Here is a 20,000-nt window from a genome sequence, read left to right on the forward strand (position 1 = left end):
CTCTCCCACTCGCTCACACTCGCGCACTCTCCCACTCGCTCACACTCGCGCACTCTCCCACTCGCTCACACTCGCGCACTCTCTCACTCGCTCACACTCGCGCACTCTCTCACTCGCTCACTCGCGCACTCTCTCACTCGCTCACACTCGCGCACTCTCTCACTCGCTCACACTCGCGCACTCTCTCACTCGCTCACACTCGCGCACTCTCTCACTCGCTCACACTCGCGCACTCTCACTCGCGCACTCTCACTCTGCCACTCTCTCACTCGCTCACACTCGCAAGACTCTCTCACTCGCTCACACTCGCGACTCTCACTCGCTCACACTCGCGCACTCTCTCACTCGCTCACACTCGCGCACTCTCTCACTCGCTCACACTCACGCACTCTCTCACTCGTGCACTCTCTCACTCGCTCACACTCACGCTCTGTCTCACTCTCACTCGCACTCTGTCTCACTCGCACTCGCTCTCTCTCCCACTCGAGTTCTCTCTCACTCGCTCACACTCGTGCACTCTCTCAACCTCGTGCACTCTCACTCGCTCACACTCTTGCACTCTCTCAACCTCGTGCACTCTCACTCGCTCACACTCGTGCACTCTCTCAACCTCGTGCACTCTCACTCGCTCACACTCGTGCACTCTCTCAACCTCGTGCTCTCCCACTCGCTCACACTCGCGCTCTCTCCCACTCGCTCACACTCGCGCTCTCTCCCACTCGCTCACACTCGCGCTCTCTCCCACTCGCTCACACTCGCGCTCTCTCCCACTCGCGCTCTCTCCCACTCGCTCACACTCGCGCTCTCTCCCACTCGCTCACACTCGCGCTCTCTCCCACTCGCTCACACTCGCGCTCTCTCCCACTCGCTCACACTCGCTCTCTCCCACTCGCTCACACTCGCGCTCTCTCCCACTCGCGCTCTCTCCCACTCGCTCACACTCGCGCTCTCTCACACTCGCGCTCTCTCCCACTCGCGCTCTCTCCCGCTCTCTCCCACTCGCTCACACTCGCGCTCTCTCCCACTCTCTCCCACTCGCGCTCTCTCCCACTCGCGCTCTCTCCCACTCGCGCTCTCTCCCACTCGCTCACACTCGCGCTCTCTCGCTCTCTCTCCCACTCGCGCTCTCTCCCACTCTCTCCCACTCGCTCTCTGTCCCACTCGCTCTCTGTCCCACTCGCTCACACTCGCTCTCTGTCCCACTCGCTCTCTGTCCCACTCGCTCTCTGTCCCACTCGCTCACACTCGCTCCCTCCCACTCGCTCACACTCGCTCCCTCCCACTCGCTTCGCTCACACTTTCGCTCCTCCCACTCGCTCACACTGCGCTCTCCCACTCGCTCACACTCGCGGCTCTCCCACTCGCTCACACTCGGCTCTCTCCCACTCGCTCACACTCGCTCTCTCCCACTCGCTCACACTCGCGCTCTCTCCCACTCGCTCACACTCGCTCGCTCACTCGCTCACTCGCTCTCTCTCTCTCGCTCACACTCGCGCTCTCTCCCACTCGCTCACACTCGCTCTCTCCCACTCGCTCACACTCGCGCTCTCTCCCACTCGCTCACACTCGCGCTCCCACTCTCACTCGGCTCTCTCCCACTCTCTCCACTCGCCTCTCCCACTCGCTCTGTCCCACTCGCTCATCTGTCCTCGCTCCCCACTCGCGCTCTCTCCCACTCTCTCCCACTCGCGCTCTCTCCCACTCGCGCTCTCTCCCACTCGCGCTCTCTCCCACTCGCGCTCTCTCCCACTCGCTCGCACTCACGCGCTCTCCCACTCGCTCGCACTCGCGCGCTCTCCCACTCGCGCGCACTCGCGCGCTCTCACACTCGCGCGCACTCTCTCTCTCGCGCACACTCGCGCGCACTCTCTCTCTCGCGCACACTCGCGCGCACTCTCTCTCTCGCGCACACTCGCGCGCACTCTCTCTCTCGCGCACACTCGCGCGCACTCTCTCACTCGCTCACACTCGCGCGCACTCTCTCACTCGCTCACACTCACGCTCTTTGTCTCACTCTCACTCGCACTCTGTCTCACTCGCACTCGCTCTCTCTCCCACACAAGTTCTCTCTCACTCGCTCACACTCGTGCACTCTGTCTCACTCGCACTCTCTCTGTCTCACTCGCACTCGCACTTACTCTCTCTCTGTCTTTCTCACTTTCTGTCTCTAACTTTCACTCACTCTGTTTCTCACTCTTTTACTTTGCTAGTCTCTCACAGTCTCTCTCCCCCTCTGTTTCACACACTCTCCCTCTCTCTCATTCTCTCTCACACACTGTCTCTCACTCACTATTGCTGTCATTCTCTTTCTCATTCTGTCACTCATTCTGTCTCTCTCTCACTCACTCACTCACCCATTCACTCTCCATCACACTCACCCTCTTGCTCTCTCTCTCTCACACTCTCTCTCTCATTTTCTGTCTCTGTCGCACTCTCTGTCATTCTCACTCACTTTCATTCTCTTTCTCCCTGTTCTCACATTCTCACACACACTGTCTCTCTCTCTTCTCACACATTGTCTCGCTCTCTGTCTGTCACTCACTTTCACTCTCACTGTCTCTCTCCTTCTCACTCTTGTCACTCTCTCTCACTTTCACTCACTCACTGTCTTAATCTGTCACTCTTTCTCTCACTCACTCTCTGTTTCTCTGCCTCTCTCACGCGCTGCATCTCTCACTCTGTCATTCTCTCACATGCTCACTCACTCTCTCTCATTCACTCTATCATTCACTGTGTCTGTCTCTCTCACACTTTCTCTCACTCTCTTAATCTCTCTGTCTCTCACACTCTCGCTCTAACTCTTTCTCTCACACTTTCTTACTCTTTCATGCTCTGTCACTCTGTTACTGTCTCACTTTTATATTTTTTTTCCCTCTCTCACATTCTCATTCACTCACTCTCAATCTCTCTCACTTTCTAAAACCAAAATCCCAACTGCTGAGTAAGAGCACAGAGTAAAACAAACACAAGATGCAAAGCAAACTCCAGGCTGCCACAGTGTCTGAACAACTACCTTTAATAAAGAACTGGTAAGTGCTTTCACTGTGTACAATACTGCTTCATCAGACCATAGTAAAAGTAACAAAGCAGGCAAATTTTTAAATGCAAGGCAGTCCAATCAAATACAGACATTAAAATCACATGACAATTTAAAAACAATCTTAGCAGTGATCGTCACCCCACTATGCACCAATAAAAATGCCTTAAACTGCCAAGCCCCCAATTCATTGTTTTAATGGACTTGACTTTAAAACAGGTTTTAAAGCTACCCTGTAATTTAAACCTGGTTCTTCAAATGCTTTTAATAGTAAAATTCACCTTTGTTACACTTTTGTTATTTTTACTATGGTCTGATGAAGCAGTATTGTACACTGTTAAAGTGCTTACCAGTTTTTAATTAAAGGTAGTTGCTCAGACACTGTGGCAGCCTGGAGTTTGCTTTCCATCTTGTGTTTGTTTTACTCTGTGCTCTTACTCCTCAGTTGGGATTTTGGTTTTAGACATTTTTATTTTTCTGCTGAGACATGGCTGAGGGCATTTCCAGTGATGTGGAGAGTAATGTTGTTCTAGGATTGATGCCTTACAGTGGTTGTTGGATGTTAAAGTGAATCCATTTTTATCATCTGAGCTTCTGGAAGAACATGACCTGGAATGTGTACAACAAGAGACTGTAAGTGAATTGTTTCATATGCATTTAAGAGACTTAGAGAACAGTTTGTTTAAATACAAGTGTTACCAGTGGCAGCACTTGCATTTTGAAACTGTGATTCAATTTAAAGCCATTCCTCGGGGTTTACATATTCTCAAAATGCCTACATATGGGAATACCTACCCCAAGTTGCTGAAACACTGGCAGTCTTTAAATATACAATTGAGCGTTGACTATCTTAAACTGTTTATTGATTTTTCTAGCACTGGAACAGACTGTTGCTAGTGAAACTGAGTTTACAAGAAAAGATGAACAGGATCTATACCTCAGAGACATTCTAAGTTACATCTAGAAGAGGTATTTGAGAATGTTGATAGTTATGAAGAGAGACTTCAGGCTGCTAAATTGAAAAAAATTGCAGCATGATTTAAATGATTTTTAAGCATGGCAGAGTTTTTTTATGGCCACAAGAGACTAGAACTGGTATTGTTGTAGAGCATGAAAATGGGCAAAATGTTAATACTAGTAGCAGTAACCATATCGGTTCTCAGCAGATGAGCAGTGTAGTGAATGTTGCCCATGAGTTTAATTCACCTAAGTCTGTGACTAACTCTCACAGAGAACAGAACCCATTGTCTCTACTTCCACAGTGGTGGACCAGATGGATCAAGGTTTTTTGTTAGCAGCTCCACTTCCTATAGAGCAGAATTCCAGAAAGGGTCACTCAGAGAGTCGAAACAGAAAGGGGAGTGTTCTTTACACGACACAAACATTACCATTGAAAACCAGGCAGAGACATTGAATAAACTGGTCTGTAATATTTCTTCTTACCCTTTGACTGAACAGCAGGTGTCTTTCTTGAATAGAGGCCTCAGTTTTGTACTGAGTCGAGCCTCTGATATGACAGAAGTGTTAACAAATTTGAGACTTTTTGCCAGGAACATTTGGTTGTCTTTAATGTTACTGAACAACATGCTGTTGAGTATCCCTTTAAGCAGCCTATTACTTTTATTCCTCCTTCAAATAAGTTTGTGGAAGCCTTTGTGATGAAGGTATAAGGGATGTGTTTTCTGTGCCACATGGACATAATTTCTATAATTTAACAGCTGAAGAGAATTTAGCTCTGAGTGAGCTTTGTCATGCCACACACCTTGAAATTTGAAAAGCTGATAAAGGTAGTGGTATAGTAGTGATGGATATACAATATTACTTACAAGGAATGTCTTTGATGTTAAATGATAATGAGGCATTTAGGAATTTAGCTAAATATCTAGTTAAAGTATATGTGGACAGAGTTCATATTTTTTTTATCATCTTTTGATGACAAATTTAATTAATTCTGAGCTACATGATTATTTCTTTTTTAAATCTCATGTTGTACTGTTATTGTATGGACTTTCCAAGATACATAAGGATTTTCTTACACCACCTATGAGACCTATTGTTTCCAGCAGAGTTTGGGTCACAGATCGTCTTTCTGTTTGTGTAGAAAATATGCTCAGTCCTGTATTAGTACAAACACAGTATTGCAAGACACCAAGAATTTTTTAGGTCTTTATACATGGGTCTCAGATTTTGAAAGTACTAGAATTGTTTTATTTGTTACACTATATGTAACATCTCTTTTTACTGTCATTCCCAGTGATATAGGTCTGGAGAGCATTAGAGGTTTCAGCACTAGAGCAGACTTTTTCCCCGAATAAAGTTGAGTTAATCTGTATGTTGTTAGAGCTGATTTTAGAAAAACAATATGTTTACCTTTGACAGTAAGTACTGTGTACAGAGAAGTGGCATAGATGTGGGCACAGCTTGTGCAAATAGCTACACTAATCTAGTGCTGGCAAATTGGGAAATTAAATTATTGAATGATAATAGTTTTGTACGTCTCATCTACTTTTACAAACATTTCATAGAGGATATATTTATGTTTGGGGTGGTACAGAGGAAGAATTAAATGATTTTGTTCTGATGCTACATGGAACCACCAATTTTTTAAGCTTTGTATCTAAGGTGTCCAGAAAAACTATAAACGTTCTTGATATTTGAGTTGGCAAGAAAGGATAAAGTCTCTTAGGTACTAGGATGTATAGAATAGAAGTTAAAAGGAAATTTTTTATTACATAGATCAAGTATACATCCTGCCTGTATTAGCAGGAATGTGTTGAGAGGACAATTTTTTAGAGCTATGAGACTTCATGATGATGATGATACTAAATTTTTTCCAGATTAAAAACTTGAGTTTGTGGACAGGGGCTATAGTGTTGGAGAGAGAGATTTGTATATTAAGAACTAGGGGTGGAAGGGGAGCCCCTATTTTTCCAGGAGCACAAAGGAGGGTCAATCCTCTGTAAGAGAACAGCTGATACAGTTAGGAACAGATCTGTTCTTACCGTTTCAAATGATGTTAATATTGTATGTGACATTTTCAGGAAACATTGGTCGATCTTATTGGCTGATACAGATATTACGAAGATTATTGACATTCAGTATAAATTTAGCTTTAGAAATAATAGTTCCTTAAAACAACGATGGTGTCATAGACATTCAAATTCTAAAATACAAATGTATTCACCGTGTAAGGGTACATTCAAATGTGGTTCATGCTCTGCTTGCAATTATATTTTGTCTTGTACTTCCTATGTGCATAATGCTACTGGTACTGAAATTGCTTTAGATTATTTTGCTAATTGTAGAACTAAGAATGTTGTTTATTATGCAGGATGTTCATCATGTAATGCATTTTACATAGGCAAGACAAACCGAGCATTTAAAGATAGGATCTTGGAACATCTGAATGATGTATCTAACGGTAGAGAGATTAATGCTTTAGCAAAACACATTAAAAACTATGATTCACATCATATGTTTAACTTTATTGCACTGCAAATTATTTATGAAAATGATAGGGAAGGTGACATAAAGAATAAAACTGGATGTGCTGAACAAAGGTGGATTTTATTAAAGGTGTTTGTAGAACCAGGTTTAAATGACACAGTATCTTTAAAACCTGTTTTAAAATCATGCCCATTACAACACTGAGTTGGGGTCTTGGCAGTTTAAGGTGTTTTTATTGGTGCATATTGAGGTGACATAATCACTGGTAAGATGCTTTTTAAATTGTCATGTGATTTTAATGTCTGTATTTGATTGGATTGCCTTGCATTTACAAGCTTGCCTGCTTTGTTACTTTTACTACGGTCTGATGATGCAGTATTGTACACTGTAAAAGCGCTTACCAGTTCTTTATTAAAGGTAGTTGCTTGGACGCTGTGGCAGCCTGGAGTTTCCTTTGCTTCTCTCTCACTCTCGCTGTCATTCTTTTTCTTACTCTGTCATTCACTCTGTGTCAGCCTTTAACTCTCTCTCACTCACTTATTCTGTGTCATTCACTCTCACTCAGTCTCTCTCTCTCCCTTTCTCTTTATCTCTCTCTCTTTCTCCCTCTCCCTGTCATAGGTTCATAGGTGTGTACTAGGCTAATGGCCCTGGAGCCTTTACAAGCCTAGCCCATAGAAGTGCCCTGGCACTATGCCTTCCAAAGTTAGTTCCCAGTACCTTTGTCAAGTAGAGCCACTGGAGTGATCCCCAGGGTGAACTTTCTATTTCCCATCCACTCATCAAGATTTCTATTGAAGAGGGCCAGTGAGGTGCTCTGCTTGACATGTATGGGAAATCTATTCCAGAGCATGGGCAGTCTCGGGGTTATGAACCTGCCCTTCCAGCATGTTCTGTTGATTGTGGTAATGAGGTTGAGGTCTCTGGACTGTGTGGTGCAGAGGGATTGGGATTTCTTTAGATGTAGCATTTCTAACAGAGCTAGGTCAGACATGGCTTTGTACGTCAAGCAGAGATCGCCTCTTAGTAGACGACATGAGACAGAGAATAGCTGGAGTTTTTTGAGTCTGTCCATGTATGACATGCGGTTAAGGCTTAGGAGCCTATTCGTGAGGTAGTTTTGTGGCCTTTCCAGTTGTTGCATGTGTCTAGTGAGGTACATGCCAAATGGGGCATTATACTCGAATGGCCTAATGAGGGGAAGGGTAGAGAGAGATGATGACCTCTTTCTTACTGGATGCAAAACCCTTGGTAATAAGATGTGCCACATAGAAGGACATTCTGACCACAGTGGCAATGTGGTGGTCGAAGGAGAGGTGCTGTCAACCTGTGTCCCCAGATCTCTTATAACGCATTCATTGTTCATTGGGCTCCCATCAATGTAGTAATTAGTGGGAACTGAGTTTTTCCCAAAGGGGATGATGCATTTTTTGGCATTAAACTTAAGGCCATGGTTACGACACCAGTCATTGTTCTCAGTGAGGCGTTTCTGTAAGATTTCTACATCACTTAGGGAGTTAATAATGGCTCCCAGCTTGCAGTTGTCTGCAAACTTTGTCAGCCAGAGTCCCTCCATGTTGGCCTGGACTTCTGAGAAGTCGATGCCAAACAGGAGAGGACCCAGGACCAATCCTTGTGGGACTCCACTCGTGACTGGTTGGCAGTCTGACTTGGAGTCTGCTACTTTCACACTGTGGGTTCTGTTTGCCAATTTGCAACCCACCTAGTGATATAGGGGTTGACGCCTAGTTTGGTGAGTTTATCATTAATTCCTGAGTGAGGAATGGTATCAAAGGCCTTGGACAGCTCGAGGTAGGCTGTATGAACTTCCTTGCCCTCTACAGCTCTGGTGACTGACTCAAAGAAGGCAACCAAGTCGAGCAGGCATGATCTACTTTTCACAAAACCAAATTGCATGAGAGCTAGAGTTTGTAGATTCCCTACATCCTTGTTAACTAGGTCCATGATGATGCGCTCCATAGCCTTACATATCAGACTTGTCAGGTTAATGGGGCGATAATTCCCAGGGTCTGTAGTCGCTCCCCCTTTATGGAGAGGGATGACTGTAGCACTGCGCCATTCGGTAGGGACAAAGCCTGAAGTGAGGCTGTGATTGAACAGGGCATACAGATGTGGTGCCAGTTCACTTTGTAGTTAATGTAGAACATATCCAGGGATATTGTCGGGTCCCATGAAAGCTGTATTCTTGGCCTTGGACAATGCAGCTTTAACCTGTGCTGCAGTAATGCTGGGTCCCTGGTATTCCTCTGGTATTGTGATTGGTCCTTTGGGGGGTGAAGTTGGCACTGAATCTGTCGACCAGTATATTGGCAATATCTGTTGGCTCAGGGTCTATATTACATGATTGAAACCTTAGGTTATCGAATACCTAAAGGCTGAGCACTAAATTTCGAACTCTGATAATTGCGAACGGCCATTTCCACACAGGGAAACAATGCCATTGGCCAAATTTAAAAAAAAAAAAAGTTGGAAATAGAAATCAAGTGGGGGGGCTTCGTCCTCCCCTAACTAAATCTACCAACTTCTAGATCAATCTACATTGTAAAAAGGGCAAAATCCACGTAACGGACAAATGATTTGTTTCCCTGTGTGGAAATGGCCGTTGGAGATTTTCGATAACCCAAGGTTTTGATGATGTAATATAGCTCCTTTGGCTCAGTATAGGAGGTACCATTGTGCAGTAACTCAGAGCACACCTGGGTATTGCTGGGGAAATTTTTGATATGACTGTAGAAGCTTGTTGGTTGTTTTTAGTGTCTGTTGCAATTCTGCCTTCATAACTGGCTTTACAGGTTTTGATGAGGGATCTTCACCTTTTTTTGCAACAGTTTCTTCCTTCTGTTGTAGAGTTTATTAATGGCATGGGACCACCAGATTGACTTCCTTTTTTTGGAGGAGAGCATCTTGGTTCTGTTGGGTGTGGCTAGTTCCATGCATTTATGTATGTGTTCGTATAGTGCATTGGTGTATGATTTATCATTCATGCATCTATTTTCCATTGACACGGGTGCTGTGAAGTTAGCCACCTCTGTTTTTAGGAGCCCAAAGTCAGCTTTGGAGAAGTTTTGCATGGTGGTTACCTTTGCAGGGGGTGTGGGTGAGATGTAGATTTCCATGGTGATTAGTTTGTGGCTGGATCTAACCAGGGAGGAATTAACTACTGGTGTAGAGCAACGGTTGCTCATGTTAGTAATAACCAGGTCAAGGATGTTGCTTCCTGTAGTGGGGTACGAATGAGCTGGCCCAGCGCATTGGAATTGATGTTTTCCAGAAAGCGTTGGGCCAGTGTATTGATGCACGAGTACTTTTCCCAGTTGATGGAGGGGTAGTTGAAGTCACCTAGTATGAGAGCGTTGGGTTGGACCCTAATACTTTCCAGGATGCTTAGGAATGTGGAGTAAGAGCCTTGGGACATGGTTGGGGACCTGTAGCAGACTTCGGCCTGACTCGCCATCCTACCCAATGTTGGTTGTACCAGAAGCATCTCAGATGTGTTATGCTGGGCTACTAGTCTGGAGGTGTGCATATCCTTTATGAATATGGAGACACCACTGCCTTTGGAGCTTCAGTCCATGTTCTGGGGCTGAAACGTGTGGAATGAGTTATAGCCTGGTAGCGCAGGGGTTCTTTCTGCTGCTTTAAACCAGGTGTCTGTTACAGCACAAATGTAGATATTCTCCATTTTAAGGAGTGCTTTGAGCAAGTGCATCGTGAGATTTAGACTTCTAGTGTTGAGCAGCATGACCCTCAGATTGCATTTATTTATAGCTGTTACGGTGGTAATTTGGTCTTTGGAATATCATCTAAAAAAGGCACTATAAGGGTGGCAAGAGTCTTAGCCAGTATCCGGAAACTCAGGGGTGACAGATGCATGCAGACAGATAATGGATCCCCTTAGAATGACACCAGAAACTTAGCCAGTTGTTGAAGTCAATCATTTTCTGCTTGTACTGCGGTATCATTCTGGGAAAGGTCAGCACTTCGATATTTTGAACCCAGAACCCTGTGCACTACAATCACAGCAACATACCTCTGCACCATCTGAGCTCACAATCTTTGTCTTTCTCACTCTCTCTCTGTCCCTCCCTCTATCTCTTTCGCACTCCGTCACTCTCACTTTCTCACACACTCTCACTCACTCTTACTCTTTCTCTGTCTCTGTCACAATTACATTCTCTCTCACTCTCTCCCCCTTTCACCCTTTTATTTTCTCTCACTCACTCACTCACTGTCTTACTCTGTCTCTCTCTCTCTCTCTCCTTCACTCACTGTCTCTCGTTCTCACTTGCTCTCACTGTCTGACTCTCTCACACTGTCTCACTCACTCTCATTCTCTCTCTCTCTCTCTCAATATCTCTCCTTCTCACTCTCTCACACACACACACACACACACACACTCTCTCTCTCTTGTACACACAAATACACACACACATTTAGTCCCACGCATTCTCACTCTGTCATTCTCTCTCTCTCTCTCTTATTCTGTTTCTCTCGCATGGTCTGTGCCTCTCACACACACTCACTCACTCACTGTCTTTTACTCTCTCCCTCACACTCACACTCTCACTCTCATACTCTCCCTCACTCTTTCACTCTCTTTCCCTCTCTCTGTCATTTTGTCTCTCTCATTCTCTCAAACTCACTGCCACTCACACTCACTCTCACTCTTACTCTTTCATACTCACTTTGTCATTCTCTCTCACTTCCCCTCTCACATTCACTCACTCTCACTCACTGTCTCACACACTGACTCTCATACACACACTTTTACTCTTTCTCACTGTCTCTTTCACTCTGTCTCACTCTAACTTTCATGCTCTCGCATTTTCTCTCTCTCACTGTAACTCTCTCAGTGTCATTCTCTGTCCCACTCTGTCACTCACATTCTCACTGTCATCTCTCTCTCTCTCTCTCACACACACACACACACACACACACACACACACACACACACACACACACACACACACTCTCTCTCTCTCTCTCTCTCTCTCTCACACATTCTCTTACATACTCACACACACCCACACACACTGTCACACACACTGTCACTCTCATTCTCTCTTTTTCTCACTCTTTCTGTCTCACTCACTCTCACTGTCTCACACTTTCTATCTCACTCACTCACTCTGTCATTCTCATTCACTCTCTCGCATTCTCACTCTTTCTCAGTCTTTCATACTCTTTGACACTCTCCCACTCTTTCACACTCTGTCTCCCTTTTTCACACTCTCACACTGTTACTTTCTCTCCCACTCTTTCACACTCGGACTCTCTCACACATTCTCTCTCTCAATCTGTCTCTCACACTCTCACTGTCTCTGTCTCTCTCTCTCTCTTTCATTCTGTCTCTCCCCCACTCCACTCTCTCTCTCTCTCTCTCTCACTCACTCACTCTGACACACTCACTCACTCTCACTCTCTTACTCTCTCTCTATCTCACTCACTCACGCTCTCTTTCTCTCACTTTCTCTCAATCTCTCGCTCTCTCTCTCACCCTCACTCTCTCTCATTCTGCCTGCCTCTCTCTCTCTCTCATTCTGCCTGCCTCTCTCTCTCTCTCATTCTGCCTGCCTCTCTCTCTCTCTCATTCTGCCTGCCTCTCTCTCTCTCTCTCACTCTCTGCCTGCCTCTCTCTCTTTCTCACTCTCTGCCTGCCTCTCTCTCTCTCTCTCTGCCTGCCTCTCTCTCTCTCTCTCTCTGCCTGCCTCTCTCTCTCTCTCTCTCTGCCTGCCTCTCTCTCTCTCTCTCTCTCTGCCTGCCTCTCTCTCTCTCTCTCTCTCTGCCTGCCTCTCTCTCTCTCTCTCTCTGCCTGCCTCTCTCTCTCTCTCTCTGCCTGGCTCTCTCTCTCTCACTCTGCCTGGCTCTCTCTCTCTCACTCTCTGCCTGGCTCTCTCTCTCTCACTCTCTGCCTGGCTCTCTCTCTCACTCTGCCTCTCTCTCTCTGCCTCTCTCTCTCTCTCACTCTCTCTGCCTCTCTCTCTCTCTCTCTCTCTCTCTCTCTCTCACTCTCTGCCTGCCTCTCTCTCTCTCTCTCTCTCTCTCTCTCTCTCTCTCTCTCTCTCTCTCTCTCTCTCTCTGCCTGCCTCTGTCTCTCTCTCTCTCTCTCTCTCTGCCTGCCTCTGTCCGTCACACCCCCCCCCTCACTCTGCATGTTCACTTTCAGGGAAAAAGGAGGAATTCCATTTCACCTGCTGCATGTGTTTGAGGTGCTGATGTTACCCAGACCACATGGATAGACACCGACAGGGAGGGCATGAAGAAGGCACATAGAAAAAGCCACAGCCAGGAACTCAGTGAAAGCAAAGCGCCGTCAAATGGCAGTGCTACTCACCAAGCCATAGCAGTAATGAAAGGTTGGTTTCACACATCCTTTTCATGCTAAACAACCAAAGCTAGCATTCTATTATGTGTAAGGTGTATGGTTGTGATGGTTAGTTGAAGAAAATATTGACAGCTTGTTGCTTTTCAATACAACCCCCCCACACACACACAAGTATAGCGACAGTGCTGATTATGTCCGTGCTAGAAAATGAAATAAATTTATATTGAGCTTATTACTGTTACACTTACACACACACACACACACACATGCGCGCGCACACATGCAGATATAAGCCATAGTAATACTAGTTTTGCCCTTATTCCAACAAATAGCAATACATTATGCAATATTCGTACTGCCACACCAGGTTAGTGACTTGTTTAGCAGTCGGCAAACAGCAGCAGGGTAAGTCAGTGTTACATACCTCCTTGAGAAGTAATGCATACATGTCACTGTCCCTGATGTCACAGAATGTCCCCGATTTCTTCCTCATGTTTTAGCTTTCTCCCTCATAAAAAATTTTTGATTTGATGAGGAATCATTCAGGATTACCGTCGATAAATCCCAACATCACAGTATAATTCTACTTATTGTCCAAAAATGCATGTTAATGCAAAATGTGTTATTTAAGTAAATTAGAGTAATATTTAAAATGTTACTGCTTTTGAACCTTGTACCCGCGGTGGTGGTGCTGCGGTACTGTTGGTCGCCTCACAGTAAGACGCTGTCTGGTTCGATTCTCAGCTAGAGCGTCTTCTGTGTGGAGACATGCTTGAATGGGCGTACCTTTGTTGAAGGTTGTGCATCAGGGCTGGTAACTTGGCACATAAAAGTAAACTACCAATCATTAGCGGACCGGAGTTCCGCTGTGGTGACCCCTAACCGGGAAAAGCCGAAAGACACAACAACTGCTTTTGAACCTTAGTTTGGATATTATTTTTGGCTTTACCTAGAGTTCTTGAGCAGAGAGTATTTAGTGCTCTGACAGCATTTATAAAACTACTTGAAAGAGAAAACCATCGTTGAAGATAGGAAGCATCAGCTGTTCTTAAAATACAGGTTATGCACTGAGATCAGTCACTGCACTGCTGATCTTTAGTCCTTCCTTTGCTTACGGACATACATTGTTTATCAGCTTTATCTTAACAGAGTCGTATCACAACCCTGAGCACAGTGAGAAAATGAGTACAGTTTTTTTTCTCCTCATTTTTCTGCAACCAGCAGCAACTTTTGTAGAGTCCCACACAGTCAAGGATGATTAATGGAACAACAGTCTTGCTGAGGCGCTAGAGGTATTAAAAGTTTTTTGCTGTTTTATCCTGTGTCTGTGGTGGTTGTTCCTATATATCTGATCTGTGGCGTGAAGGATGATCTATGGCCCTCCTCTGTAGCCACAGGTATTGCAGGTGCCTAAAGCTGGCTATGATGTCAGTTTTACTGGAGCGAATGTCCGCTAGCAGGATTTAAATAAGCCAAGAGCACTATGTATGATTTTTTTTTATGAAAATGGTATAACTAATAGAAGAAAAGTATGTGCGGTAATGTGCTTGCATCAAGATGTTTACAGCTTTATATAAATTGCCAGTGTTACATCTTTGTTACTTTTACTTGTGTAGACTTAAGTATACCTGCTTAATCTGCAAAAATACATTCAGTTGTAGTGTGTGCTGGTGACTTGTTAACAAGAATGACTAAAATGCATCCACACAATCCCTCCTCCTGATAACGGTGACAACATTTCCTACAGTCACTGAATATTGTTTGTATTCCCTAGGTATGTGGGCTCATGTCTTGACTGTTGAGGACTATCAAGATCTCATAGATAGGGGATGGAGAAGGTGAGTTTCCATTTGCTTGGTTGTTATATCTTCTACCATGTTTTTGTAGACTTAATATTTCTTTTGTTTCCTTTTTTAGAAGCAGGTTCATAATAGTCATGCTCTTGAGTGGTCCCTGTTTCCCACCACATCTCCAACTGAACCATGTACTTCCTTCTCTGGATATGAAGGATGCAGTATGTAATGAGAATGTTAGGGTATACAACTTTCTGTCATGCTTTTTCCACAAATCTTGTACAGAATTACAGTGTGTGGTCACCACCAAATGCTCCCTGACAGTTTCATATTTGCAACACTATTTAACATTGGAATTGTGTAGTATTGCTTTTATCATTTTCAGTCCTCTGATTTATTGCCTGAGAAACACCATTTCCATGTGTCCAGGATGTTTCCCATTCTCTTCAAAGATATATTCTTGGCATGTACATTTTAAAATTGGTATGAAGTATTCCTGGGATTCACTAAATGGCCTAGAGTGAGCCGTACATCTTGTGCAAAAGAGTTCTTCTTTTACAAAGTGCCTGTCGCTCGTCCAGTCAGGATAAAATAGACAAGTCTTTATGGGTACTGTTCAAGCAGCTTTATTATGTACAAACACATCACATCAGGATTGAGGCTTAAAAACTTTAATTTAGATAAACTTATACTCCTACATGCTCACTCCCTGGCTGCACATTCAAAATGACACTGAAGCTAGCACATGCTTGCTATTTATATGCCCGTGCTGCCCTTGAAATGCTTCGTAAAGGTACAACACAAACATACACACACAATTCTACTTCCTCCCTCTTTGAGAAATGAGTCATGCAATATTGACAACATTAATTTACATGCAGTTGTTATAAATAATTCTTTGTCATGCAATTATACAGAACTAAATTCATATAGATAATTATGTCCAGGTTGCTGTGTATTTCACGTTGGTTCTGGAAATATGACCAAATCATGTGACATAAAAATTAGAATTGGGTCTAACAACAGGGACTCTGTCTGCTGAATGTTCAACTTTGGGGACATCGGGAACATCATCAGGAATGGAAATAGAAGTTAAGACTTGTTCTGCAACAGGAACATTGTCTGAATCGCTCTGTGATCTAGAGTCTGTATCACAAAAACAATGCTGCGATTTCAATTCTGATACAGGAACAAAATGTCTGCAATTTCTCCTGTACTCCACAGCCTCAGATTCGATGAAGTAGGATCTCGGCTCGGTACATATACCTGTTACTTGACCAGTCCGGTCAAAACTTTTTTCAACATTTGTATCTTCACTGTTTCTCCTTTCAATGGATGAAGAAATCTGCTCAATTTATCATAGCCGGACTTCTGGTAAGAACGCTTTCTGAATAGTTAGGCTCTAATTGTTCTGTTTTTCTTAGCTTTAGGCCTCAGCAAATTGGAACTGATAGGCAGTGTTGTTCTGGTTTACCTAGACAGACGTCTCTGAGCAGGTAAGCCAAGTATATCATCACTGGGTATGTTTCTGAGATTGAGTAAATTCAAAAAGACATTGGTATTATTATGCTTTGACTTCTCTAGTAATTGCTTTGCACTCTGTACTGCACGTTCAGCTAGTCCATTTGACTGTGGATATTCTTGACTATTGGTAACCTGTAAAAAGTCCCATTCTTTTGCAAATTTCTGAAACAACTTACTGGTACATTATGTGCCATTGTCAGAAATAACTTTGTGTGGACTACCATGGACTGAGAAATGATGTTTCAACTTGGTGTTAACAGCAGTGGACATTAGATTAGGTAGTAAATCGATCTCACACAAGTTCGAACAAGAGTCTACCAACACTAAGTAATGCTGATTGTTCCACTCGAATATATCAGTGGCTACTGTGGACCAAGGTTGTTCAGGAACTTGACTTGGCTGAAGTGGTTCTTTTTGCCAATGCAATTTAGTACTACTTCATACTGAACAAGAAGAAAGTACTTTATCAATGTCTTTTACTAGAGAAGGCCAAAATACTAGTTAACAAACCCTTCTTTTGGTAGATTCGGAACCTGAGTGACCACGGTGCAAAATCTGGATATATTCATGTTGTAAGGAAGCAGGAACAACAATTTTAGGACCTTTGAAAATAATGCCATATTCCATCAACATCTCCTCTCTGTAAGGGAGGGATGTTTGCTCTTCAGGTGGTATACTAGATTGCTTTGACGGCCATCTAACATTAATGTAGTGGTTGAGCTTTTGCAAAACTGGATCAGTCTTTGTATTATCTCTCAGCTCATCAAGTCTCATGTTAGAAAAAATACACACTTCCATGACATCAAAGTCAAAATTCTCTGCATTAAGCTGTTCCATTGTATTTCTGGGCTATCTGGATAAGGTATCAGCCAGATAAAGAAGTTTGCCTTTTGTATAGGTCATTTTGAAGTTGTACGCTTGCAGTTTGAGCTTCATTCTTTCTAATCTTGCTGGAGCTGAATGCACACTCTTCTTTAAAACAGTGGTGATCAGTTTCAATCTGAATAGCTCGACCATGAATATAATCATGAAGCTTTGAATATGCAAATACTATTGCCAAAAGTGCTTTCTCAATTTGAGCATATTGCATTCAGTTTGGGTGAGAGATCTAGATGCACAGGCTACTGGTATGCCTTCTTGAAGAATAAACTGCTCCAAGACCAAATTTTGAAGCATCACAGGAAAGAGTTACTGATTTATTGACATCCTAGTATCTGAATGTAGGTGGGGTGGCAATTTTCTGCTTGCCTTCAAATGCTCTATGGTGCTGTTCCAACCAAGACCATGCAACATTTTTGCGAGTCAGTTCTCTCAAAGGTACTGTCAAACTGAAGTCTGGTATATACAGTTGCCTATATAGTTGATCATACCAAGAAAACATTGTAGAGGTTGAGTATTATCTGGTGCTGATATCTCAAGAATGGCTGCTTGCTTGGACAGGTTTCAATGCAAGCCAGTGCTGGTAAATAAATGACATAGATATGTAACTTCTGGTAGCCTGAATTTGCACTTCAGAGGATAGAGATTTAAGTTACGTCACGTGCTCTGTCTAGAATTTTCTTAAGGTTTCTGTCATGCTCTGCTACACCATTGCCTCCAACCAATAAATCATGTACTATTATGGCACAAGGATAACCTGAAAAAATTTGTTCCATTGCATACTGAAAGACTTCACTTGTAAAATTTATTCCAAATGGCATCCTGAAGAATCTATATCTTCCAAATGGGGTACTGAAAGTAGTCAGTAGTGAAGAGTTGCAATCAAACATCACTTGCCAAAATGAACTTTTTGCCTCCAAGACAGAAAAAAACAGTGGCATTTGGTATTAGGGCTGTGACTTCCTCGACTGTACGCATAGGATGATGTGGTCTCTTTAATGCTTTGCTCAAATCTCTTGGATCAATGTATATTTTCATTTTGTTGGAGCCTTTTTTGTGGACTGCTACCATGGACGACACCCATTCAGTTGGTTCTGTAATTGGACAAATTACACTTTGCTGCACCATTTTAACCAACTGAGCTTTGGCTTTATTCTGCATAGCTATAGGAACTTTTCTTGCTGGTTTGACTACTTGACTGACCTTTGGGTCTAACTTCATAAAATACACAACTGGAAGTTTACCCAACTTGTCATAGAAAACATCAGTATACTCTGAGAAAATAGCTGCAATAAAATTGGAACTAGGATATGTGCTTATATGATGAACTTCTTTGGTGAAGGAAAGCAAATTAATTCTCAAACTGTCTCTGAGACCCAATAATGACTGCACAGCTCTTCGGACTACATAGAATAACAAGCTGTAACAGTTCCTAGCCAAATACCATGAAAGCACTACTGAGCCTTCTGTTTGAATTTCTTCAACTCCATAAGCAACAAGTTTCGCACAACTGACCACATTAAGTTGCTTACCAGCTCTCACATTAGCAGATGTGTCTGCTGACATAACATTACACTTTGAACCAGTGTCTGCTTTGAGTTTTGTGGATTTATCATTGATCTGGACAGTACGAAATACTTTGTTCTTTGCCAATAAATCACCACATCAATCTTTTCACCAATTACTGATACACCATCTATGTAGAAAGTAGAATTGCAGCTCTCTATATGATCAACTTGCTTTTTTAAATGACCTTTCTTTATGTGTGTGAGAGGTTTACTTGATTTGCAAAACTTTCGAAAATGGTTCCATTTTTTACACTTGTGGCATTGCTGACCAAATGCTAAACATTTTTCTCTTTTAGACTTTGATTGGCACCACAATTGCGGCATTTAACAGTAAAGCTTGATTTGGGTTTTGCTGACTCACCTTTGTACTGCACTGAACATATTCTTTTCGTAGAACTTGCTGGAAAACTACAGGTTTTACCTGGGAAGCCTGCAGGGGTGGCAGGTGCCATGTGCTTAGGCCTGCTTCTGCTTGCCATGTGTTGCATGCTGTCTACATTTGCTCAGGGACCTGATGAAACCACAGCAAGCACACTTGTGTGCCTTTCTGTAACTTCATGGATTTGACAAATCTCAGTAGCTTTGCTCAGCGTTAAATCACTGTCACGAAGCAAAATCTTTCTCACTGCAGCACTGTTAATACCACACACAAGCCTGTCCTTTACTAACTTATCTTTTAAGTCACCAAATCTACACATTTTAGCTTTGTTTCTCAGGTCAGTAATATAAGCTGCAAAAGTTTCCCCTTGCTTTTGATCTCTTGTGTAAAACAGATGCCTTTCTAATGTAACATTTATCTATGGATTACACATTTCCCTGAATTTTGCGTTTCAAACACTCGGGGTCGTTCCTTGATTCAGCCTGTACAACAGTATGACTGTTTTCACCTTTTTCCTCATATACTGTTTGTGCATACACAAATGAACACTCTCTCTCAATGGCCTGTCTCTCAATGGCCTCTGACCCACCTAGGTTAAGAAAATGAATGCTCTGGTGCTTGTATCTTTGTCAGAGTAAGCTACTTGTATAAAAATATCATACTCTTGCTCAAATATTCTCCAATTCTCCGCAATATTCTGATCAAATACAAGTGGTGATGGCTTTTGAAATCCATCTGTCATATTAATGCATACCAGTGAAAGCTTTTGCAATTATGCATGAACACACACACATATACATATGCCAGAAATTTATGCCAGTATTTGTAAATATGCCCAGTAGCACAACAAGCCTCTAAATAACTGAACTTTGTGAAATAAGTCTCTTTGGCACAAGAATACTCTTGAAATTACTGTACTATAAGAAATCACCTCCTCTCATCAGTGTAAGAAACATTTCAAAATAACTCCACTGTGCGAATAAACTGGGCAGAAGAAGCTCACAATAAAAAACATTTCGAAGTAATT

General features: G+C 43.2%; 1 protein-coding gene across 5 annotated transcripts in view; it reads left to right on the forward strand.

Moving 5' to 3' along the window:
• The window catches only part of ATE1 (arginyltransferase 1), a 2,674,296-nt gene that overhangs the window by 28,861 nt on the left and 2,625,435 nt on the right, over nt 1–20,000 (forward strand). For all 5 annotated transcript variants that reach the window (XM_044056055.1, XM_044056058.1, XM_044056057.1 and 2 more), the window contains exon 2: nt 14,605–14,668. In XM_044056055.1, coding sequence (XP_043911990.1) covers nt 14,605–14,668 — 64 coding nt within the window. The remainder of the gene's footprint in view (nt 1–14,604; nt 14,669–20,000) is intronic.

The sequence above is a fragment of the Protopterus annectens genome, chromosome 14.part0 (genome assembly GCF_019279795.1).
Source record: "Protopterus annectens isolate FY-2018-M chromosome 14.part0, PAN1.0, whole genome shotgun sequence".
NCBI lineage: Eukaryota > Metazoa > Chordata > Ceratodontiformes > Protopteridae > Protopterus > Protopterus annectens.